The sequence below is a fragment of the Sphaeramia orbicularis genome, chromosome 22, assembly GCF_902148855.1.
Source record: "Sphaeramia orbicularis chromosome 22, fSphaOr1.1, whole genome shotgun sequence".
Lineage (NCBI taxonomy): Eukaryota > Metazoa > Chordata > Actinopteri > Kurtiformes > Apogonidae > Sphaeramia > Sphaeramia orbicularis.
Genome location: NC_043978.1, coordinates 36,870,191 through 36,895,378, shown reverse-complemented (window position 1 = coordinate 36,895,378; position 25,188 = coordinate 36,870,191). Strand labels below are relative to the sequence as shown.

Genomic DNA, 25,188 nt, shown 5'->3' with positions numbered 1-25,188 from the left:
CAGCTGTTCCCTGGTAGTTACTAGTACATGAAGGAACAAAATATTTGGTCCTTTTTGCGGTTCCCTAAATGGCCGCTAGGGGTCTCCGGTCTCTGCAGATTTCCCGTTGAGGTTATGCGCCATATTGGCAGTCTCCTCCATCTCGCCAAACGACGAGCATGCATGTCTCAAACCGGTTTCTGAGGAGATATCTGTAAATATTCACGGTCACCTGCGAGCAGAAATACAACACTATGGAGGCCGTCAAAGCCTTTAACAACGAGGTTTGTTTGAGAACATTTCAAATATATAATCATGAGCAATAGAAAATTGCTAATTTACAGTTGCGGGTTGTTAGCTAACGTTAGCAATATTAGCAGAAAGGGAGGGGAGTACAGTCTCACACAAGGCCGCTATCTATGTGACGTTGCAACAATACAGCATTTAGCCTGCAAACCACCTAATGTAGTCCTTTCATCTGTAATAACCTAGTAATATATGTGGAGATAATACTTCTCTTAATATGCGCTATGTATGGATGCGAATCTGTGAACGGTAGCATCTACAGGCTAGTGCTAAGTTAACTGTAACTAGCAAGCTACAAGTTAGCAATACCGCCTTAGCAGTACATCTTGTAACTTGGTTTGATAGCTATAATATTGGCCAGACTAAAGAATGTTTTGTTCACTCTACCACCTTTGCCTGTAATATGGACATTTTGCACATGTTAAACTGGAGTTAGCAGCCTGTTGTTAACGTGCACGGCCTGAATTGACTTAAGATAACTGAGCTAACGCTTACCGTTAGCTATTTGATAATGCTGTGAGGGGGCTCAAAGCCAGTAGCGCAACCATTTGTCTGCATTGACTCTGAAGTGTCTGTCTGTGTTATGGCATAATCAGAATACACCTTAAGGGTTCTGTCTGATCACAGATGATCAAAGTAAACACTTGACGAAGGTAAAATTATTATTGGCCATCCGTATTTTTCATTATGTACTTTTATTGATGAAATCTAAACAAATAACCAGAGTCACAATCCAGCCCGTCATTATTTCTGTCCTGGCAAGTGGTAAACACAGCTTATAGATGAGAAGAGAAGCTGTGTGCATTTTCTCTCTGTTTATGTGATTGTAGACAAACTATTAACATCATTTATATGCTAGTAAGTACATGCTGTGACAAAAGATGTTCTCTTTTTCTTTTCATTCTCCAGCTGTACTCATTGAATGAGTACAAGCCACCCATCTCCAAGGCCAAGATGACCCAGATCACCAAGTCTGGAATCAAGGCTATTAAAGTAAGTATATAGAGATAAAGGATGAGGAAGGTAATTAGTAATAAAGGAATTTTCCCTTCATCAGCAAATGTAAAATATGTACATCACTGGTGTGAGGAGTGTGTATCACTTAAAAAAGAAAAATGTTTTTAAGTTACAATTTTTTTCTTCCAAAATCTATAATCAGGGGAAGCCAGTGAGCAAACAATTGAATGGAAAATGTCAGAAAGGTGATTATTAAGGTGTTATTACGTCAATGAAAGTAAATCTCAATGCAAAATCAAACTAAAAATACTGTTGATCTGGAAACACATATAAATGGAGATTTGATGTCAGACAGATCTATGCCTTCATCTGTTACAACTGTTGATTATCATCAGTGGAAGTGGATCAATAAGTACACATAAATGGTACTGATGAAGTCATCCATGAAACTTGGCTGGTGTAGGAGGACTAGATGCAAAGAAATTGTCCTCCAAGGTAGTCAATATGAGCAGGGCTCATAGAAGCTTTTAAACTAATGACCTTTTCCTTTCACAATTAACTGGAAAAAATATTTTACCTAAAAATAGATCACAGGCATATCTTGTCCTAAAATACCTCTCTGTAAAGCCTTGAAGCAGAAACCAAAGTTACATCACCGTTTATCTGGAAGACTCTTATTGCAGGAAACATTGTTGGTGAAAGAAATACTGAGTAAAAATATGTAAATAATATTTAATTCTAAACTAGTATAAGTATTTATATATACATACCAGATTAATTTTTATTTTTTCTGTATGTTACGTTTTTCACTCGTTCTTTATTGTTTTTCTACCTGTCGTTTCTCTTCACTTGCTTATTGCCATGATACTACTGTTAATTGAAATTTCCCCATGGTGGGATGAATAAAATAATATCTTATCTTTAAGGAGCAAAAATATTGCATGATAAATTTGACTTTATTGCATTGATACTGCACAAGAAAGTTTTTATGCAATAAATATAGCACAGTGGTGTTTACGTTGGTCATTATGTGTCAAGGCACAAAATAAAGACGTTCTGCGAGATTGGTATCCTGCGGGGCTTCATTTTAACGGTTCAGGGGATGAAAAAAGTGGAATAATAAAGTGTTGCTGTCTTGACTGTATGCATTTTGTTTGTATGAAGTATTGTCATTACTTTACCATCTCCTGACTACAGTACTTATAAGATGTAACTAGCCATAGGGTTAGCTTTCTCCTCTATCAATGTTACTTGTGGGTAGTTCATTCATGAACCAAATTTTTTATAAATGTAAAAAAATAGGAAGTTTAAAAGTGTATGTTGTTCTTTAAAACTGATGATGCAAAATTTGTTTTTCCCAGTCTAAAACAAAGCAAGTTGATGTGCCATTTTGCACAATATTCAAAATTCTAACAACTATGATGTGTTGTATCTGTGTCTGTTATAGAGTTTGACATTTGGCCTTGAATTGGAACTACTGCTAGAACGCCAGTGGAACTGCGTACATGAGAACATTCCTATAAAGTCTAGAAACCTTTAGCATAGTATTTTAACAGCCTTTGAATTGTAAGGACCGTATTGCTATTAGCTGCAGCAGCATCAGTCATCCATCAGCATCTGTTTTGAGAGCCCACAGTTTGAATTATGTTATCAATATTTTCAACCACAGAATGTAAAAACGCAGATTATGCTATGATCATGTGTGTCAACAAGCTAATATGTGCCATAAATAGATAACGGTATTGATTTATAAAAAAATATGAAAATTTATATGAATTTGTTTTAGACAACTTTTTCTCACAGCCATCAGACGCTACAGCCTCATCTAATTCAAACATGGAGAATAAACATATAGTTTTACTGTTATTATTGAAATAGTGTAAAAGTGTAGTGCCACTTTCACTTAAGAATTAGTCTTTCATCTTTTTAAATCTCAACAAAAGCCTTGCTCTGTATTCCTGACAACAGCTTGCTGATATTTTAGTTCTCGTTTTATTCCTCATTTGGATGATACAGCAGTTTAATAGAAGCAACATTACATGAGACTGTGGTCATTTTTTGACTCAACTCGGGGTCCTTCTCTATTTTGTCTACAAGACCCTTTATGTAATTTGTCTTCTATGTGCAGACTACATTTTACTAATGGCTGGTTTCCTGAACCTTTGGCCTATTAAAAGCCTCTCAGAGAAAAAAACTGAACTGCAATCACTGACCAAGTCCCCATGACCATTTATGGTCATATATCACCTGTAATGTGTAACTGCTCAGCTTTTTTTCTGAGGTGCTTGAAAAGAAAAGGCTAAAACTTGAGAAAATTATTTTTTAAAATATCATGCTTGCGTTTTTATAGACTTGCCACCAAGTTCAGGACACCAGCCCTGAATTTTTAATTTTTAATATCTTAAATATGTATTTCTTTATCCAGCTGTAAATCTAAAGGAACTTCTTTGCTTTTGGTGTTGCAGTGTCTTATGTTGCTTGTGAATAACACCCGTTTCCCCTTCCCTCAGCAGCTCTCCCAGCTCCCCCAAAGCACTGAAAGTGAAGCAGGAGGATGGGGTGGAGAGAGTTACAAAGAAATAAGAGAATCCCTTACCAGCTTAGGTAGGAGTATGGGTTGTTTCACAAGGAAGATGGAAGTAGACCAAAATCATTTAAACTTAATTTGCTTCCACATACCGTGAGAATTGGGACTTTGACTGTTGCCGCTGTGGGCTGGACTGCCCTCTGGTTGTCCTGCGTTGGTAGATGTTGGTTGTAAGCGCTTGACTGTGTTTGAACTTCACAGTGGGATCTTGTCAGTCTTCATCTTGAATTGCTTTCCAAGTGTTTTGTTCTAGTTTGATGGAGTAAAAGTTAAGTGTTAACATTTTATTGTATCACGCCATGCTGTTCCTTGTTGGAAAATGAGAGATAGTTACATTGTGCTGGGTTTTGGGAAGTATTACAGTATAGCAAGTTGCTTTTTCTGTTTTCTGAAGTATTGATCATTGGTCTAGAATTTATAGATGATCAAATTATTGCTGCTGTAACAGGGAGTGGACATTTACTAATGCATATTGAGTAACTGAGTGGTCATCCTAAATAAAACTGACCTAGGCCTTCGACATCAGTGTTGTCCAGTTTGGGTGTTGTTTAAAGGTGTTTCATAGCCTATTACGCAGAAGATTTAGATTTTGTTGTCACTGAGGAGAAAGCCATTAATACCTTGTATTCATTAACATGTTAGTCTCATTCATCCCTTAAAGGGGTCATATTTTGCTAAACCCACTTTTATTAGTCTTTGGTACCTTTACCCGTGTATTTGGACCCTAATAGTTCAAAAAGTTTGAATTTGAACCCTCCAGGTGCTGCAAAGCTGTCTTCGTATTCATTCCAGCAAAAATCGAGTGGACTTCTACAACCCGTTTGGATTCCTTCTTAATTTGTTACGTTTTGTAACTAGTTACATCACGACATTTGCACATATAAGGTCAATAGTTCTGACGAACATTTCTCCAAGTACGCCATAATTGTTTAATAGCAGCAGTGGTTGTAGTAAAAACTGAAAATATGTCCAAACTTCGAGCCGATTACCTAAAATGTTTAGTTGTTGGTTGTATTAAGGAACACAAGTGGCTGAATGGGACAGAAAGCACGGTCAACAACTTGGAGGGGGTGGGGCGTGAAGTGGCTCATTTGGATTTATAAAGGTTTAGCGCTCAAAATGACCTTTCTTTGGTCATTACTCAGAAATAGAGTTGAAGATGGACCTGTGGAGTTTGATTAATGAAGAATTCAGACCCAAGCAAAGGATTGACAGTTTATGTAGACCACAGGGAAATGTTTTAAAATGCATAATTCCATTTTAAATAGCAAAATATCACTCCTTTAAGGCTGTTGGTGTCACATTGTTTAAATTATGAACATTGGGACAGAGAAGCTGTGATTCATATCCACCGCACTCCCGGTACATTAGCTGTGTTTATGTGTTGAATTGTAAAACATATTTACAAATTCAGTTCTGATAACTTATAGTAAAGGTTTAGTGTTTTTTGGTATGACAGTCTAGACCTCCCCTAGGACACACAGACTAATATTAGCCGTTTTCATGTTGTGTTAGTAGGTGACCGTGTACTCCCTTGGGCAGTTTTCTGTCGCCTTGTCAGCTACAGTAAACACAGCACGGTAAACAAGACTTTGCTGGTCTGATGTAGCTCCTGTAAGAGTGACACTTGGTTATGGATCAGTTACTTTCCTATGGTGTTAGTTCATGTTTACAATCACAGATTCTGTGTGCAGAAGATGAAGAGACTGGGCAATACAAAAAATAAAAAATCAGTTTTTTTTTTTTTTTCCTCTTCTTGGACAGGATACTTTTTTTTGTTTCCCACTGCAAAGCTTATGAAAACTAAAACATAATTTAGTTTTCTTGAGCATCCCATTGTAAAACACAAACTGCTACAGAGTCTTTTGTCAACCTTTCCACCTCATAGTCATCAAATTCCCTCTGAGATCAAAACAAAGTACAAAATGTACAAGAACGTCATACTGCAATTATTAAGACAGTTATTGTATTATGAGTGGTAGTGGGAATATTAAGATATCCCAAATGTAGTTTGGAAATGCAGTTATTGCAATTTCAGTATTATGTTAATTAATTGTCATACTCTGAGTGACAGCATTGTAAATTTCTGTCACAACTGACAGTTTTGTGTATCGAAGCATAACTGGTATCATCAGCAGTAGCTGTGGATGGGTATCATTAAGATTTTATTGATACTACTATTATCGATACTGTTTATTGATATGGTATTTTAACAGTATTCTTATTGGTACTTTTTTCAGGTTAGGGTTGCATTTCAAATTGAGAACATACAGTTTCTTAACTGTGGCATAATTTTATATATTTATATATATATAATTGTAAAGTAGTAGAGTGCAACACCACTGTTTTGAACCAGTTGCTATCTTAGATTCTAATTTTGTAATGATTTCTGAAACAAATATAAGTATTTATTTACAGCAAATTAAAGGGGTCTTTCATTCATCTTTTTTAAGAATAAAACTGAGTCCAGGACTTTTGTGTCATTAGTATTTTTACAGTGCTGTAGTTTGCTCACAGCCTCCATATTTAAACCCACCTCATCTCTGGAACTATAAATGACAGATCAGATGAAACTCTGAGAGTTTCAGATTTGCAACAAAACAGTCAGTGGGACACTGGTCACTTTAAATCTCCAGGATGGGCTTCAGGGTGCCTTTTATGCATAGCATACACAGAGCTGATCGCTCGCCTTTCTACCTGAATATGAGAAAGACTTAATGCACATGTCATGCACGTGTCAATGAGTATCCACTAAAACGTTTTCACTTTTCTGTTTAGTTCACTGGTGAACACTGGGATCTGTCACTAGGGTGTGTGAGGGTGTGTGTGTGTGTGTATGTGTGGGTGTGTGTGTGTGTGTGTGTGTATGTGTGTGTGTGTGTGCATGTGCGTGGTTAGTGCTGCAGTGTGACAGACCTGAGTCTAGGTCTCTCAGCTGGATCGAAAAAAAATTATCACATTCACATCTTATTGAGAAATGTAGTGTGAGAAAAGTTTAGTAGAGAACCATTGGTTTTAACTATATGCTCATTTTACAAATCATCAATTGGAATTGATCAAACTAATTTGCTCACCCAGACCTAGATGTACCAATAAAAGTGTTTCTTAGCAATAGATATTCAGATGAAAATTTGCTCTTGTTTCTTAAAATTTTATGTCCTCTGAATTAGTGTTATTCTGGGTACTTTATCTGGTTATTATCTTCAACGAAATTATTTTAAAAATCCCAGATTTACTTGGGTTATGCATCTTTAGGTGCATGAAATGATCAGAATAGCTGTCTGATGTGTTATCCATAAACTCAGATGAAAATGACTATTTTCACTTACAAGACAGAAATTTTGCTATCAGAGACAGATGTGTATCGGGGTTTATGAGGTTACTTCCTGGTTTTATAGTACATTGCAGACATGAGTATGTATATAACTGAAAAAACTAAACATTAGTAGCTGAACTTTACCAGTGGCATTTACAGGTTCATCTTCTGCTTTACGTTAACTCTGTTGTCCTGAAAACACAATCTCTTGCTAAAAATCAGTTGGAAACCAGGTAAAAATTGATGGATGGTAATTTGACGTTATTCTGGCGTGTTGATAAGCATTAATGAGCTTGGTTCAGCTCAGAGTCCAGTCCTGGATCATGTATCGTATGTTCTCACTGAGTGTCAAACAGAGCCACTGAGGCTTGTCCTCACTACGTCTGATGGACATGATACCACACACTGAAAAGGCAAAGGTAACATAGTCAAGAAATAGGATGATGTGTGAGCTAATCGATTTAATAATACAGCAGCTATTCAATATCCAGAAATAGTAACCCATCTCTAAATAATTCTGAACTTTCCACTCCAAGTTAATTAATGCTTATTAACATGCCAGAATCATGTCAAATTAGCCTCCATCAATTTGGGGTGGCTCTGGTTTAGTTAGTAGAGCAGGTCGTCCAATAACCAGAGGGCTGGCAGTTCAGATTTTGGCTCTGACTGTCAAAGTGACCTTGGGCAAGACAGTGAACTCTAAATTGCTCCCACAAGGGCCTGGCAGCAGCTTGCATGGCGGCAGCCACCTAATGGGTGGTGTGAGACTTTTGTAAGTGCACCATGAAGGTGTGGAAAAGTGCTATATAATTTACCATTACATTTTTTTTTTTGTCGTTTGTAAAATCAGCTTCATCTCAAAGTTAGGCTCATTTGGCACATCATAATATGCCTAAGTGCCTACAAGTGTCAGAATATTGGAGCTGATCTTGGATGAGTTGCATTTTTTTCATAATCTCTTTATTGAAAAAAAAAAGGCTTGGTCAGTGAGTTCAAGATCAGCACTGCCATCCTGACACTTGATACTTTTCTATTCACCTGTGTAAAATCAAGTTAGTCTAACGTACCGTGACCTTTGGCCCAGTGTTCCTTAAAATCTAAAGCAGTAGCCATTTATTGAGATGAACTGAATAGAGTAAAAGGATATGGGGTGCCTTTTCACAATCAGGAGGGAACTATTTTTTTCATTGATGGAGTTTCTTTGGTCAAGTGTAAAAAAAAAACAATCGCTTTCAGATGTAGACCAAAACAGCTTTGTAGAGGCAGTCCCAGATGAACTCTGGAGAAGTTAATATGTGATAGAATATGATTCATCCTCAATCTGATCATGAGCCTTTCATACAATAGATGTAGCAGAACATGCCAACTGTAGTAACTTGTGTAGCAATTAGTAAGTAATAGTAGTAATGGCTAGCTGTAGAACGCTACTCTCTCAGAAAATACACAATATTACTCAATTGATCCCACCACCAGACACTTCTGACCAAGAAATGTAGCGAACGCTATGTTCTCACATCGTTTGTAATGATACATTTTGATTTTTAAAATAGAGGATTTTGAAAAGTGGAAAACATATAGTGAACATTGACATTCAAATGAATTCCCCTTACAAAGAACATTTTATATAACAGTTTCCAGGTAGACTCATAGTTTTGAGCTTGAGCTCTTGTAGAAGGACAGTCAGTCAGCTATGGCATTGTAATATCAGCTGTTAACAGGTGTCAACAGTTTAACTGGTGAGTGACAGTTTCTTAGTTGTCCATTGTGAGGTATTGTAGGATAGTTTATTCACTTTATTGAATCATGTCTTTAAACCATATAATGTACCTACATACATGTATTAAAAAGATGTTTGGTTCTCATGACTGTATTAGTACCAAGGAAAACTCTCCAAGTGATTTTTAAATGTATGTGGAGGGGAATAAAATCCAAAGTCCTTATTTGCAAAAAAACAAATTTTAGTTCACCTGAGGCTTGTAAGATTTGGTGTAGAAATGATATATGCTAGTACGGTAATAAGAAAATTGGTTACTTGAGTTGATACAAGTTTACAATACATGTATCTATTAAGAAAAATAGATTCTTTCATGGCCAGAGCAACTCAGAATGAACAGCCTATATACATTATCCTCTCACACATCTGGTAAAATTGGCACACATCTGAATAGTCCTACTGTTGATTGAGAGCGTTCATCTGCTTGCATTTTTCTTGTTTTTTGAGTATGATCTCATAAAATCGCGTTGTATGTCACGCCAGTTCTTATGGCATGTGGCGTGCTATATGTACATATTTCTGACCTTTCGCGTGTTATTCAGTGCCATTTGATCGCGTGGCAATTTACGCTAAGGCCTCCGGTTCACATAACCGTAACCCTAACTGTAACCCTCAGTGCATGGTATTTGACGCAATGTGAACATACACGCAGAAAGTTTGTAATGCGTACACATAACATGCCAGTTAAAAGTGGCATGTATGTTTACGCGATTTCATTATACCATGTTGTGCTTTTTAGTCTATTTCTCTCATAGTTCATGTCTTTCTGTTTGGTTGCAGCAATTGGCTTTGTCATTTTCATCAGCAAACATAATCTGTAATTTGAAGAGATTATAATATGTTATATTACTGATAAAGGCACAGCACAGATTTTCCTCTAGTCTTGACCTACTGGACACCAAAATGGCAGTTCATTTAGCATACTGACCAATAGACCTATCTTTTTCACTATCTTTCTTATCAATTAATTGTCAGAATGAAGAATCAATGCAAGGATTCAGAGATTAATGTCCAGTGTTTTTTTGTTTTGTTTTTTTTCAGAGTGGAGTACTTCTAGTACCTTTGAATGGCCACACTTGGGGGTTCAAAATGTTCAAGTGTTTTAACGTACATTTTTGGTGATCCACTCACAAGTCTTTCACACCTTGCATTAGAATGCAGCTCCACAAATTGTGTGCAATCACATCTCACTTTCTTGCTCTACATACAAACAAACATGTTATTTGCAAATAGGGAACTGTTCTAGTCTTAAATGTAGTGCAAGGTTTTACTTCATGCAGCTGTTTTTTGGTTAGATTTTTTTCTTGCCTGCTACGCAGTGCATGAGTTCATGATAAATAGTCAATCACATGTCAAAAGCTTTGACATATCCTTGTTTTCATGGACTGTCTTGCATGACATACATTTTAGCAATGACTGGATCTTCTAGTGGTTGAAAAAAACCCTTCATTTACAGTGAAATAAGCGAACCTTAGAGATTGCACATGGATTTCCTCACTTGGAGGAGAAAAAAGAGTGATGCTATGTGCCCAGGCAGCACTACATCTGTGATAAACTGATCATATATCTCTGTGAACTTTTCTGAATTGATAGACATTTTTAAAACACAAACATATTTAATATAATTGTCGTACTGAGGTTTGCTTAAATGGAGGACGTCAGCTGAATCGGTAGTCCTTCAGTTTAGCCCTGGACACATTTATGTTGACACTGCTAACCAGACCACATCTAAATATGGTCTAGGTAATTGGATCTCAAACCATCTCCAGTGTGTTCCCACCCTACGTTAGATATGTGCGCTTGTGAATGGATCACGAAAACCCCTCAGGGTCATAAAGAGGACATGATTTGTTTAAATACTGGGATGAGGGATTTAGACCCTTTCTTAAACCCCTCTAATTATTGCATACTGGTGAGAGATGGTCAGACTCATCAGGCTCCTTTCTTTTTGCTGGACAGCTAGAAAAAATATGACTGAATGGTGTGGGTGTGGAATGTCTGTCAGGAAGGAAAAGAAATGGAAAATGTTGGACTCAACCCAGTACCTGACATCAGAAAGGTGTTTGGGGGGGGGTTTCTAAACCTTTCTTTCTGTTTAGATGTATTTTATACTGTGGAGCAGGTTAAAGCACATTGAGTACAGAACATGGATTTACAAAATGGCAAAGTCGAAATGTCCAAATTGTATTTATACTCTATTTTAGATTTCCTGTCACTGAACTTGAGGAATCATTGTCATTTGTCAGCTAGGCCTGTCACAGTTATTACACAACTGACATATCACAGTTATTTGAAACAATCATGATAATGTTTCATCAGCCTGATAATTATCTCCATTTCGGTGAAACTAACAAATAACATTTCATCATTATTTATAGATTAGTCACCACTGTTTTGACCGGTGTTCTTTTAATAACATAATCTCATTGTATCCATTCTTCTTCTGCTGTAAGACCAACAGAGAACCAGTGTCACTGTGGTTTATTTTGATTTGTATCTTTATCCATGGTCCAATATTTCAGTAATGGGAAGGAAGTAATAGCATACTTTCCCTTTTTTTTAAGTATGACCTTTTTTGGCTGTAGAACATGAATTATTCAGATTTTGTAACTAAGTCCAATATTTCAGTAATGGGTTTTGCATATTTGCCATGTTGCAATATTATTTATTAAGTGTTTTATTTATATAGTTCCAATCATAGTACCGGACTATCATAAAGCATGTCACTATTTAGGATCAGAGCCTTTAAATATTATGCAGAGAAGAGACCCACCAAAAGCCCTTCCTCCTAGTCAAGGACACAGCAGCGTGGAAAAACTTCCTTTACAATCTCACTCAGATTCAGGGTTCTAGTGAGTGGCCATCTGCTTTGACAGGTTGCTCTGTGTAGAAAGGCAGTAGAGTAACAAACAACACACACTGGACAACATTTCTCAAACAGTGGGCAGGTTGGAGGAGAGTAAGTGTACATCAGGAACATAAAGCTTCAGAGTCAGAGATACCTGCAGAAGGAATCAGGGAGAGAGGACAGAGTAAAAAGAACAATCTAGTGTCATGTTTCCGGTGGTTCGGGTCGGTACGGTACGCTTTTTTGTGTGCTAAGGGTCCCAAACAGCTGACCTGTACCGTGCTTCGTCTTGGTGCCCTTCTATTGAAGGTCCATAGGAAAATGGTACGGTACAGATAGGGTGGAGCTAGACTGGCATCAACCAATACAATCTGTTAATTGGATGACCAAAAAAAACATCACTCCTAGTGCTGGATGTCCTCTGTTGTTGTTAGTTATTCGCATTCGTTGTCATCACACTGGTATGATGTCACGAGTTAAGAAAGGGATGAAGGTACAGTTCATTGATTATAGAACTTAACACTGCACATGCACCTCTGAATAGGTTTTCCTACTTTTTTCTTTTAAAGTGCCCTTGTCAAATTAGTGTTTCATAATAATCTTTACAAATCCAAATTTCATCAACTCATCCTATTACCCCAAGCCTGACCACATCTTGTGCTGTTTTTTATGCAGTGTTATAGTAAATGTCACAGCGTTTATTTCCATCCATCCACCTTCTCACTTTGTCCCCGAGAGGGTTGCGGGGGTGCTGGAGCCTATCCCAGCTACCTATGGGCAAAAGAGGGGTACACCCTGGATGTGTTGCCAGTTCATTGCAGGGCTGAAATAGAGATGAACAACCAATCACATTCGCATCTATAGAAAATTTAGATTAGTTAGTGCATGTCTTTGGATTGTGGGAGGAAGCCGTAGTACTTGGAGAGGGCTTAAAAACGCCACACAGAAGGGCCTCCCAGGGAATCAAACCCAGGACTTGCTTGTTGTTAGGCAACAGTTCCATCCACTACACCACCACGCACTTATTTCCATCGAGACTAATTTTTTTTCCAACATTTTGTACTGATGATGGGAAAGTTGGATGGCTACATGAAGGCCCAATCCCAATTCACCCCTTGGCCCTCCCCCTTTTCCCTACTCCTCCATTTTGTGCATTCATGTGAAGGGGTAGGGGTGTCCCCATTTTCGATGATGCCCTCCAAACAGATTTTTCAGGACCACTCTACAAACGGCGAGGTCTGAGAAATCTCCCATAATTCTGTTTGAATCATTGACGGAGGTAAACACAGCAAAAAAAGTGCTGCAGTGTGATGAAAGAAACACACAAATGTACATATTTTCTCTATAAACAACTTAATCATTTGATTGACCATTTAATGCTGTTGCAATGTGTTATAGATCACATTTCTGTGGTTGGCGGTTGATAGTTGCAAGAATATTCCCAAAGCCCATGCAACAGAGACTGTTACAGCTGCTGACAGCATGGTGAATTCTTTGGGAAACAAAGTTGTTGCATATGTTTATAGCAGCATCGCTGACTGCGGATGATGTAACAGGTCTCTATGGGTTGTCTTATTTCATAGGGGAATGTTTCAACTCCTACCCCTTGCACCTCCGTTTCAAGGGGTAGTGCCAAGTGCAAGGGCCTAGGGGTAAGGGGGAGGGTCAAGGGGTGAATTGGGATTGGGTCAAAGTCTTCCCCAGCACATCCCATGTGTTCTCAGTGGGGATAGAGCTTGGACTCTGATGGCCAATTCATGTGTGAAAATGTCTCATTCTCCTTGAACCACTCTTTCCCAAGTCATATAAGCCTGATGAACCATGTCACTGTCCAATCTTTATGTCCCATAGCAAATTGATGGTTGTTTAAGAAATGAGAAGCTACTTGTTGAATCAGTTACGGTTAAATAACTTGTTATAACTGAAACATATTAATTACGTCAGTAATTATTCAGTGAACAGATCTTGCGTATTTGCTTAAATGTAGGTGGAGACTTTGGCCAAGCCTTGTAATGGGCTTTCTAGAATTACTAATACTGCAGCTTTCATTCAGTTAGTTTGTGTTGAAACGTCTTCCTTATATTTCATTCAAGTTTATATTGATTATGTTGGCGTTGTCTTTGGAGGTGTTATTTTTAATGTGACATTTCATGCATCCCAAACCTTAAACTAGAGTTTATGCTGGACGTAACATATAAATGAAGCACTAGGATCCAATGAATGTAGTTATTCACATAATTAAAAGTTATTTGTATCAGTGAGGTTTTTGCAATTCCCCCAAAATTTTATAAAGTGAACACATCTGGTACAAGAATTTAAAAATAAAAATCTTCCTATTGGAAATTGAAGACATTAGTTTTCTTGAAATCCCATTCCCTTAAAAAAAAAAAAAAGGCTATTTAGTCTGAATTCTGTAGTTGTACATTTCACATGATCAAATACTGAGACTGATTAAAAGCCCACATGTAAGAACTGTTCGAAATACACTAGTGTCTTGGTTACATGGTATAACACTGAAATGCTTTTGTCTCTGATATCTTGTAGTATATTAAAAGATAAGACAGTATAATAATCCAAAACATTCTGATGTTGACTGTATTTGCAGTCTGATCTGATGCAGTTTACAAATTTCTGTTTGCCATTGTATTCTGGTCTTAGTGTCAGTCTTTCCGACAATTCTTATACCCATTAAACCGTTTCCTGGAGGTATGCAGGTTTAAAATGATGCAACAACATTGTTTTGTGTGGGTTGTTTTTTCATGTGTTAACACAGAGTTTGACACTTAAGCATGTGAAATTAAACATCCTCCCTGGGTTTGCTATTCCAGTATTAAAAAATGCAGTACATTATGAGCACACAGTTCTCCACTGGGTCTGTATGTGAGCCACTGTTTTGAACTGTGGTTCCATCTAGTGGCTGAATCAGAAAGTGTTGGCCTATCCATCAGTAAAGACAGTTTTAGACATTTTCTCTCTCCAGATGCATTTTATATACACGGCCATTAGCAAAAGAGTGATTCAAATGGTTCTACCAATGCATAGGGACCAATAAGGATGCATCATTGTGCCTTGCTAAACAGAAACTTAATATAAAATTATTGGGCCATGAAGACATTGTACTTACCTACATAGAAGAATTTAGATAATTGCTGACATTTGTTTCCTCTAAGGTTATTTGTGCTCATCACTTCTGTGTTTTGTTTTGCTTAATTTTGTGGTTTGACCTGAAATAGAATGAAACAGTTTCATTATAATTGTTATGTCTCAATGAACTTACTCAAAATCACATGAGCTACTAAATCAATTGTATCTTTGCTTGATTTGTAAATTCTCTTGAATGTTATTATATTAACAAATACACTATTAGAGCACACTACAGGATGGATAAAAAGGATCCCAATCTGCTATAGAAGATTTCATTTTACAAGTGAAACCTTAACAGTTTAATTATAATAGCACAGATTTTTTCCCCCTCAAATTAAACACAGAAAATGGCAGTAGTGTTTGCATGATTTGCCTGATATTTTTTTTTTACAGTTTTATCTCACAAGAGCATTAAAATTAAACAGGCTCAGGTTTTTGATATAGCTGATGAATAAGCCTTCCAGAAGATAGCCCTTGAATTTATACACAGCTTGTATAACAGAGAGTAAGTGTTTAATTATTATATTAGATACTGCATGTGTAATGTTTGCCTAATTCACTGAGTGGACAGAGCACTTGGCTTTACATAAAATGTATCTGTCACTTTAACCTTGGTAATGGTTTATGTTTATGCATTTGGCAGACGCTTTTTTCCAAAGCGACTTACAGGGGTTATACAGGTGTTTTTGTGAAGTGCAAAGGTTTGACAACTTGAGAACTGTTCCAATAAAAACAATAACTGGTTCTGAATAATAGAATCAAAAAGAAGTGACATTTACTACACCTCCCTCCTGTTTGTTTTCTGGTGTTTTTCTTCACATTTATGATCAAATGCATTTACTGCTGTGATACAGTTTTATCAGAGCCATTGCTGTTTCTCTCACCCTGATGTTGCCTTTAGAGTCATTCATTGCACAATGTTTTCTTTCCTTGCTTTCCTTTCAGTTTTACAAGCATGTTGTGCAGAGTGTGGAGAAGTTCATACAAAAGGTAAGTTGATATATTTTAAATAATTGTCCATTACAGCCAAACACTTGAAATATTCGTATAAACAGATATCTAAAAACATTACCAATTTAAAGTATGTATTTCCTGTGTCAACAGTGCAAACCAGAATACAAAGTGCCAGGGCTGTATGTGATCGATTCAATTGTCAGACAGTCGAGACATCAGTTTGGCACAGAGAAGGATGTGTTTGCCCCACGTTTCAGCAAGAATATCATTGCAACATTTCAGCACCTCTATCGTTGCCCTTCAGATGACAAGGTCAGAGTTTTTCCTTCCTATTCTGTTGCTTGTCATTAGAGTTGATATCAGATTCCTTGGTCTTACCCTACTTCATATTTCCTTTTGTTACACCTATTGTTGGTTTTAGAGCAAGATAGTGCGAGTCCTCAACCTGTGGCAAAAGAATGCCGTTTTCAAGAGTGACATCATCCAGCCTCTGTTGGACATGGCAGCAGGGATCCCTCCTCCCAGCGTCACACCTGTCATGCCTAGCAATGCTGCTCCAGTCAACAACACTACACCAGGTCAGTCAGAACGCACACAAGTAGAGCAACTGTACATGTCCATACTGTGTGTCCCTGTGGTCTGACTATTTGTTTGACACTACTGCCTCATTGTTTACATCACAACATCTCTGTATTCAGGTACCCCAGCCACTCCAGCCACCCCAGCCAACATAGTCCAGAGTCTACCTGACTGGGCCTCTCAGATTACCAACACGGATACTGTAGCTGCTGTGGCCCAGATCCTGCAAAGTCCTCAAGGACAACAGGTCAGCACACTGTCCACATGTCTGTCAAGTGGAAGATATTAATATTAATTAATAATGTTATTTAAACAGTTATACTGTAATATTGGATGAGTTTGTTTTGCATGAAAAAATCATTAATTACTGTTGGTGCCAAGATGCGTCAAATAACTCTGTATTATCACCTGTTGCAGCTACAGCAGCTGGTACAGAGTCTGCAGATGCAGCAGCAGAAGCCCCAGCCTTCTCTGCTGCAGGCCTTGGATGCCGGCCTAGTAGTGCAGTTGCAAGCTCTAACAGCTCAGCTCACTGCAGCTGCCACCGCCAACAGTCTGAACCCCCTGGAACAGAGGGTCTCCTCTTTCAATAAGGTAATGGTTGGAATCAGCAGCCTATTCTTTCTTATTCCTTACATCAGCTGGTGTCTTTTATTAATATGATTTTGTTTACTGCGGCAGAAACTTTTGGGTCCCTTTGATTTTGGTAATGATTCTGAGCGAGGGGAAGAATCTAAAAAAGATACATCATCATCTCAACTGTGAGTTCTGTATTTTATTCTACACCAAAACTTTTAATTTTTAATGGTTATATAAAATGCCATTACTGTGTCACTGTTCTGCTGTGAGTGCCTGTATCTAATCGAACTGCTGACCTTCCAGCCCGATGGTGTCTGAGCCCATCAACAGCTCCCTCTTTCATCAGTTGGCTGAGCAGCTGCAGCAGCAGAACCTGGAACAGTTTCAAAAGCAGCTTCTGGAGCATCAGCAGCACCAGCAGAAGGTAGATGTATACAAATGTATAAACAATGTTCAGATGTGATTTCACAAAAGCAATTTATGTCACATTATTATCAGAAACATTAAAATATTTTGGACATTTATGTGTCAGAACAGAGTTATACTTTGGCCCTGATGTGCAAATGAGTGTAGTATAATTAATAAATGGGGGTCAATGTTCATAAAGTTTCCCGGAACAAAGAGTTGCTCTTCCTTCACCTTAAATGTAAGAGTAGATCATAGTGAGTATAATTGTTTTTCACAAAGCCTCTCAACCCATAAAAGAGCTCCCTGGCTAAAAAAAAAAAAAAAAAATTTTAGGACTAGATAAGCGGTGTAAGAGTTATTAAAGCAGATGAGAAAGAGGCTGAGGCCGAGTTATTGTAGGTAATAAAATTAACTAAAAAAGCCAATGTTCAAACTCGCAGGTGGCCTACAGTTAACATTGCAACATAAGCTAAAATATCATAGAATAATAGGTTAACTGAACTTTGTTTTAGTTTCCCCTAGTGTTAAGAGTTAAATGAGAAAAAAAAAAAATGTAATACAACGTGTGGACTATAAACCATAAACTATGCCTTCTTGCCAGAAGTTCTGCTTAAATTCTATGCTCTCTGAAAGGGTTCTCTGGATGTTTGTGAATACACCCTCAAGTGTCACTGCTCATATTAAAGACTGGAATATAAGGCTGTGCCATTTAAGATGAATAAAACTGTTTAGACACACTCTACAGCAGCTGGAGACTAGAGACTAGAGTGTTTGCTCCTGGAGGATTCTGTTGGGTTTCTGTAAATTGGCTTAGAGTCTGGTTTTGACCAACTCTATATGTAAAGTGTCATGAGAAAACTTTTGTTATGATTTGGCGCTATATAAATTAAATTTGATTTGATTTAGAGACTCCTCATTCCCACCACTTTACGCAGCAATGTCTTAAGGGAATGCCATGGTTTTAATGAAATGTCTCTTAAAGAAAGATATAATAGATATACGGCAATTGTTTGTTTCTCAGGCGATGGGCATGGAAGGGCAGGACTCAATCTTTGGGCAAGAGAACTCAGTTGCAACTGCACAGAGCAGTAACCAGCCTCAGCATCCTGAGACTGAAAACAAGATGGACGACTCTATAGATAACCAGCAGCAGGTATGTGGTGCCAGTGTGTGGAGAATTTCAACTCATGTATACTTATTTGCTGTAATTACTTTTTATAATATGAAAGCTTTGGTACATAATCATACATAAGTGTAGATGTGGAAGTTACTTCATGAGTTTATTACAGCGCGTTATTTGTTGTGTTACATAAATGTTGTGAAACTCCTGTTTCTTTTAGGACATGGATCTTGATGAGGGCCCAGATGGTATGGAGGAGGAGATCTTTGAGGCAGACGAGAAGAAAAATGTTAGCACGCGCTCAAGAACAAGGTCTAGGTCACGCTCTAGGTAATCTCATTTTGCTGAATAAATGTATGCGGATGGAATATTTCTGAATTGTCTCAGTTGAAGCAGCTGTGATCCTTTAACCTTCCCTTAAAATGCTGACTCTATTGATCTGAAGGTCACATGATATGACAAGAAAGTGTTGATATGGAAAGTATATTTAAAGATTGTGTAAATTTCTGTCTTGGTCTTCTCTTCCTATAGATCTCCGAAGAGGAGAAGGTCCAGGTCACGGTCAGGCTCTCGGAAACGTAAACACCGTAAGCGCTCCCGTTCACGTTCACGAGACCGCAAAAGGAAATCATCTCGGTCATATTCAAGTGAAAGAAGAGCCAGAGAGCGAGAGAAAGAGCGGCAGAAGAAAGGACTGCCTCCCATACGATCAAAGACTCTAAGTGGTAATTGGATTTACTGATGTTGTTTGTCAGTCTTAAATATTTCTGTTCCCTTCAACTGCTTTTATGACTAATATTGTTTTTCCATTTGCCAATTCTCAGTGTGCAGCACAACTCTGTGGGTGGGCCAGGTAGATAAAAAGGCCACCCAGCAAGACCTCACCAACCTGTTTGAAGAGTTTGGCCAGATAGAGTCCATCAATGTAAGTAAACTTTTTAACCTAATAACTGTAAATCCAGTCCACACCATCTTAAAATGCTCACATTTTGCTGTGTTTATACCTGGTGTCCACACTGTTTTAGTGTCCAAAAATAGTGAGTGTAGAACCTCTGGGGCTGCGCTGTAGTGTGGACAGATAAACTCTGACTTTGATGATGTGGACACTCACATTCAGTGCTTGATTGTTCCCATCATTCATTATGAAGTGGATGTGGATAGAGATTGCTTTTTTTTTTTTTTTTTTTTTAAATCTCTGTAATCTTAAATTCCCCATGTTTGTCATTCACATATTGTGACCACAAGCTTTTTTCTTTACCGTCTGCCACTTGTCTGCTAATACCCCTTAGCTTTTTCATCAATTCAACATCTAACGTCACCGTGTCACACCAGTTTTTCATCAAATACTGTTTTAAATGGTCATATGTTATAGTTAACCTTGCCATGTCCGGTCTAATATAATCTGTGTTTGTGTGTAGATGATTCCTCCCAGGGGCTGTGCCTATATCTGTATGGTCCACAGACAGGATGCCTACCGTGCCCGTCAAAAGCTCAGCACCGGTTCCTTTAAGATCGGCTCCAAGATCATCAAGGTATGCGCTGCCTTGTGCTGTAATTTGATCGATAGCACTCTCATTCTCCCTGCAGATTCTTCTAATTTAATTGTCCTTTGACCTTCAATGGTGAAACCTCAGAGACACTTCTGCTTTCCAGGCACATGGATCATTCTACACCCACAGAAATGTTTTTAAAAATACATTTTATCTCGACATTTGTCTCTGTGTATCTTATCCAGATTGCTTGGGCCCTGAACAAGGGAGTAAAGCAGGAGTACAAGCAGTTCTGGGATGTGGACTTGGGTGTCACTTACATACCCTGGGAGAAGGTGAAGCTGGATGACCTGGATGGCTTTGCAGAAGGAGGAATCATTGATCAGGAGACTGTCAACGATGGTGAAGAGAAAGAGTTGCTTACTAACTTTGGCATAAACACTAGATTTCTTTCACTCAGTGCCTGTTTATGTACAAGCAGGACATAACATGTTTGTTGTATACACACAGTGGAGGCAAAATACAGATATCCAAACACAGACTCTGCACATGATTTTCTTATTGGATTTGTTTTCTACCCGTGTTCTTCATTTGTTTGTGTGGGTAGGGTGATGGCCAGCATTCTCCCACAAATCTCAAAACAATTGTTCACCCTGAAAGAAAGACAAAGATTATGTTAGAAAAACATTGCTAAACTTCACAATCCAATCAAAGAAGTAAATGACACTTTCTAAGTTTTCATCTTTTTGTCTGCAGAGTGGGAGGCCGCCAAGAATGCAGAATCAGCCAAGGAAGTTGCAAGCCAGCCAGTTAGCACAGAGACTACAGCAGCATCCAACACCCAGACTGAGACCTACAGCCAGCAAGTTACAATGATGCCTGTACAGGTACTTGGAGGGTCTGGCTCACTCTGAGAACAATTACTAATCAGTGTAGTCTGTACTGCTTGTTTTTTTTTGTTATTTTAATTAAAAATGTCTGTTTAAAGAGAAGATTTGTTAGATCTGATTTCCCTCCATGATTAACTGATTACATTGGGCAGTTGGTGTTCAGAAATAAATATCCCAAGAACTGCTATGAGTAAAGTGTCTGTTTTCCACTTTCTCTTTCCTCTCTCACCCAGCTCCCAGTGGCTCAGGCTGTTCCTGGTGCAGTAGGTTTGGTGCCTCCTACGTTCCCCGTCTCCATGGGCATACCCCCACCAGGCTATGGGCCACCGCCACCCTTCATTCGAGCTGGCTTTAATGCGTCACAGCCTCCACCAGGTACATTCCTCAGACTCACGCATGTGTAGATCACCACTACAGAAAATCACAAGCTTATACAAAATTATTTCCCTTTGCGCAGGATTTTTGCAGGCAGCACAGACAGCAGGCATGGCCACAGGACCGACTTGTAAGTATTTCTGACAGATCACCCATTTTACTAACAGATTCAGATTATAATGTCCCTTAAATTAAATGGACTTCAATTAGTTTGGGTTAAGTTTGTCTTTCTTCTGCTCCCATGTACAGCTCTTGTTCAGCCTTCAGTGGCCTCGGGCCAAGAAGCTGTAAAGGATTCACCATTTGGCGCTATGATCCCTCCGACCAGCACTATTCCCGGCAGCTTTATGCCCTCGGCCATCCCTGGAGCTGGTGTGTTTAACCCAGTAGGAGTCCAAACTCAGCAAACTGGCAGTGATAAAACACCACAATCTGCTGATGGGATGGATGCAGCTGCAGAGCTCACACTACACGGTGAGACAAAACCCAAGTGTTTTAAATGGGGAAGAGTAGGTTGTCAAACATTTTGGGCCATAATTTCTACTTTCAGTGTTTGAGAAGTGATAAACCTGTTTGTCTTTGACTTAGTAGGATTTTAATACGTATTGTTTCATCTCCAGGCATGCAAAATGCAGTCCGAAGTGGAATGGGTCTCCTTGGGATGCACCCGACTGCCTCCCTCACTCACCCTGGTCTGGCGGGGCAGCGGATGCCTGGCCTGCTGCCTCTGGACGTGCGTCCTAACCTTCTCCAACCCGGAGCTGCTGCCAGATTTCCACTCCTCATGCAGCAGGGGCCTGTTCAGCAGGCAGCTGGCCTCCTTGATGGTTCACTCCAGGCTCAAGCCCGTGCTAGGGCCCCTTTCTCCCAGTTGGACCCTTTTAACAGGCCCAACCTTCCCAATGAAAATGTATCCAAGACAGAAGATGAGTCTTCCTCAGGAGCTGATGAGGGGAAAGACCAGGACTACCGCTTTCCTCCAATGGAAAAGCAGAGCACGGGCTTGTTGAGGACTCCTCCCCCAGAGCACAGGGAGTCCCTCGGAGGTGGTGGAGGCGGCAGGCCTCCCTTGCTTCAGACCCCAGGGACTCAGCCAGCTAGAACCAGCCTAGTGGGGCGTCTGCAGGCTCTTGCAGGCTTCACCCCTGATAACCGCTGGAGCCAGACCAGAGGGGACTTTGATGAACGAGATAGCATGCGAGGAGGTCCACAGGCTCCTGTGGTTCCTAAAGGCTTCCAGGATGAGCGCCCTACACCCGGACAGAACTTTCCCAACCGCTTTGATAATCGGTCTGGGACAGCAGGAGGATCAGCAGGGGCTTCTGGTAATGCTGGAGGCGGACTGCAGACCTGGAACCGAGGTGGTGGTGGTCCCACAGGACCCTTTGACAGTGAACTACATCAAGACCTTGATGACCGACGACGCCCATGGGACCGGCAGCGAGACAGAGATGAGCGAGACTTTGACTTCAGGAGAGAGATGAATGGTAACCGCCACAGCCGTGAAAGGGAGCGTGAGCGGGAGAGAGACCGGGACCGTGGCCGAGATCGCAACAGGGAGCAAGAACGAGAACGAGAGCGGGATCGTGATAAAGAGCGTGACAGGGAGCGTGAGCGTGGGGGCTGGACACCCCTTCTCCCTCTGCCAACGCCACTGCTTCCTACTCCACCCCTTAATCCGAACCTGACCCTTAACCAAGGCAAAATGCTTACCCCACTCAAACTGAACCCACAGATTCAGTCACGATTCCAGTCCCCAATCCTGCCTCAAGCTCAAGCTAAACCCTCTATCTTTGGCCTCCCTCAGTTGCCTCCTCAGGTTCAAATCAAGTCTCCACCCACGTTACAGAGCCCAGAAGCCACACCTGTGCCCAAGTCAGAAACCCTAGCTCCATCTGAGACGCCTCAGACACAGTCACCATCCACAACTCAGTCACCATCTGAAGACAAGGATACAAGTCCTCTAAATGAGGCTCCCACCCACACCCAGTCACCCTTGGAATCTGAGACCCCTACACAAACTGAATCACCATCCCAACCTGCAGCACAGTCTCCCAAAAGTGTTGCTTCTCCAGAACCCGAGACCACAAGTCAAGCCTCTCCACTGGTTACAGCCTCATCCCAGGACTCACCTGTGGCCTTTGCACCACCTGCCATTTCCCCTGAAGAGACCAGCAAGTCAATGGAGGAGCAGCAAGTACCACAGAAGGATGATGAGTCATCACAAGAGAGAGTCTACTCACCTAAACCCCAGTGGGTAAATGGACCTGGGATGGACAGTAGCAGTGTGGCTGAACCCACACCCGAGGCATCTCCTGAGCCCAGTTCAGACCCTTCCTCTGATTCTGTGCTTCCCGAAAGTGAACCTGAGCAACAGCAGGAGCGGCTTGCCTCTCCTAAGGACGTAAACAGTGCACAGAGTGAGCCCGTGGAGGAAGCTGCGAGTCAGCCAGTGGTAGACACTGTCACAGACACTGAGGGGACATAATCATCACTCAGTAGGTAAAAGATCATTTTGTATAGTTGTTCTCTTCTTCTCTGTACTCATGTCGGCAAACTACCACCACCTCCACCACACGGGACACGGCAAATACTGACTCACATCAGTTGTTGTCTGATAACCAATAACAAATGATTTTATCTCACAAATACCAGTGTACTTAAATAGAAGGCTCCTTAGCTGAATTATTCATAGAAAATTTGTTTGTATTTTATTTCTTTTTTCCTTTTTTAAGTTGTAATGCCACCCCATCCATTTTAAGTAATCTAAGCTTGGTGAATTTTATTGAATTGCCTGCCAAAATGTTTTAATTGTATATGGGGGAATTAAGCTTTGACCTTCCTATGGAAGAGATTAAGAAATCCTGGCTGTTCAACAATGGTTTGAATACAGTTCTACACAGTACTTGAAAACAGCCGTTTTTAGCCCATTTCTGTCTCTTCTTCTTTTAAAATGCTGCTGCAAAGTTTTTAAATGAATGCGCTTGTGGTGTCCAATGCTTTCTGTTTTTAAGCAGAATGAATAGCCTGCATACAGTAAGACCAGTACAGCTGCTATAATTGGAAAAAAAATAAAATGAAAAGTATAAAATGTTGTATCCCCAAAATAAATGTCTGTAATTTGTTTCTAATTATACAATGAATACAAACAGAAAATCACATGCCAGGGGGAAGAAAAAGAAAATGACCAGTGGGATGTTTTGGATGTCGGGTGCATATTGTTTTAGTTTGAAATAAACATGCTTTGTCTGTGTAAACACATGCTTTTAGGACTGTTTTCTGACCCAGGACCAGTGGAAACTAAGACTGCTTTACAGACTCGTACACATTGTGTGCTGTCACTTCAGTCGATTTGATGTTCTCGTAACACAAGTTGCTGCTATATCATCCATCCACAGAGCACTTTGTTGGATGCAACCGTGGGACTTGTAGTTTTTAGTTTCTGATGACTTCAGCCTGTATGATTCCCTAAGCTTTTGCTGGGTGGCTGTTGAGGATGGGATTGTGCCTTTTTTGAATGGATTTGACTTTCATGACGCTACCCAACACTACTGTGTGATTTACATCAGACTGTGTGTGCAATTCAGACAGACGTAAACCGATCGCTACCTGCACAGAATTGACTGGCCTACCATTTGAATGGTAGCTGGGCAGTTTGTACAGCACTCACCTAGAGGAGAACAAGTCTATCTATATATACTCCATCGTTCTGTGCATGCAGGCCTGTAGCCATGTTTTAACCTTGTTGTCTCTCTTGTTCATTTCATACTTGTAGTGCTTTTTATGTTGAGACATATTAGGAAACCATAGTCTGCTGTTCTCTCAGACCAATTGTCTTCTACAGGAGTTGTGATGTTGAATAAAAGTTGAAGGTGCATCAGA

General features: G+C 39.6%; 2 protein-coding genes across 4 annotated transcripts in view; both read left to right on the top strand.

Annotated features, from left to right (window-relative positions):
* Positions 1–136: 136 nt before the first annotated feature.
* Positions 137–25,188, top strand: scaf8 (SR-related CTD-associated factor 8). 3 transcript variants are annotated; one of them, XM_030127034.1, is made up of 21 exons: positions 247–263; positions 1,195–1,278; positions 3,753–3,846; positions 15,857–15,901; positions 16,016–16,177; positions 16,287–16,443; positions 16,564–16,691; positions 16,862–17,038; positions 17,126–17,205; positions 17,327–17,447; positions 18,453–18,584; positions 18,772–18,881; positions 19,083–19,276; positions 19,376–19,476; positions 19,970–20,083; positions 20,287–20,443; positions 20,798–20,928; positions 21,165–21,306; positions 21,389–21,436; positions 21,556–21,780; positions 21,927–25,188. In XM_030127034.1, exons 6-21 carry the CDS (start codon positions 16,365–16,367, stop codon positions 23,792–23,794), a joined length of 3,807 nt encoding a protein of 1,268 aa, XP_029982894.1. In that variant the 5' UTR covers positions 247–263; positions 1,195–1,278; positions 3,753–3,846; positions 15,857–15,901; positions 16,016–16,177; positions 16,287–16,364; the 3' UTR covers positions 23,795–25,188. The 3 variants fall into 3 exon arrangements, with proteins under 3 accessions (XP_029982893.1, XP_029982894.1, XP_029982895.1); XM_030127033.1 differs by lacking the exon at positions 3,753–3,846 and having other exon boundaries at positions 137–263; XM_030127035.1 differs by lacking the exon at positions 247–263 and having other exon boundaries at positions 3,756–3,846.
* The window catches only part of tiam2a (TIAM Rac1 associated GEF 2a), a 100,818-nt gene continuing 99,415 nt past the window's right edge, over positions 23,786–25,188 (top strand). Inside the window, exon 1 of the mRNA XM_030127031.1 lies at positions 23,786–23,808. The gene's annotated coding sequence lies outside the window, so the exon portion shown is untranslated. The remainder of the gene's footprint in view (positions 23,809–25,188) is intronic.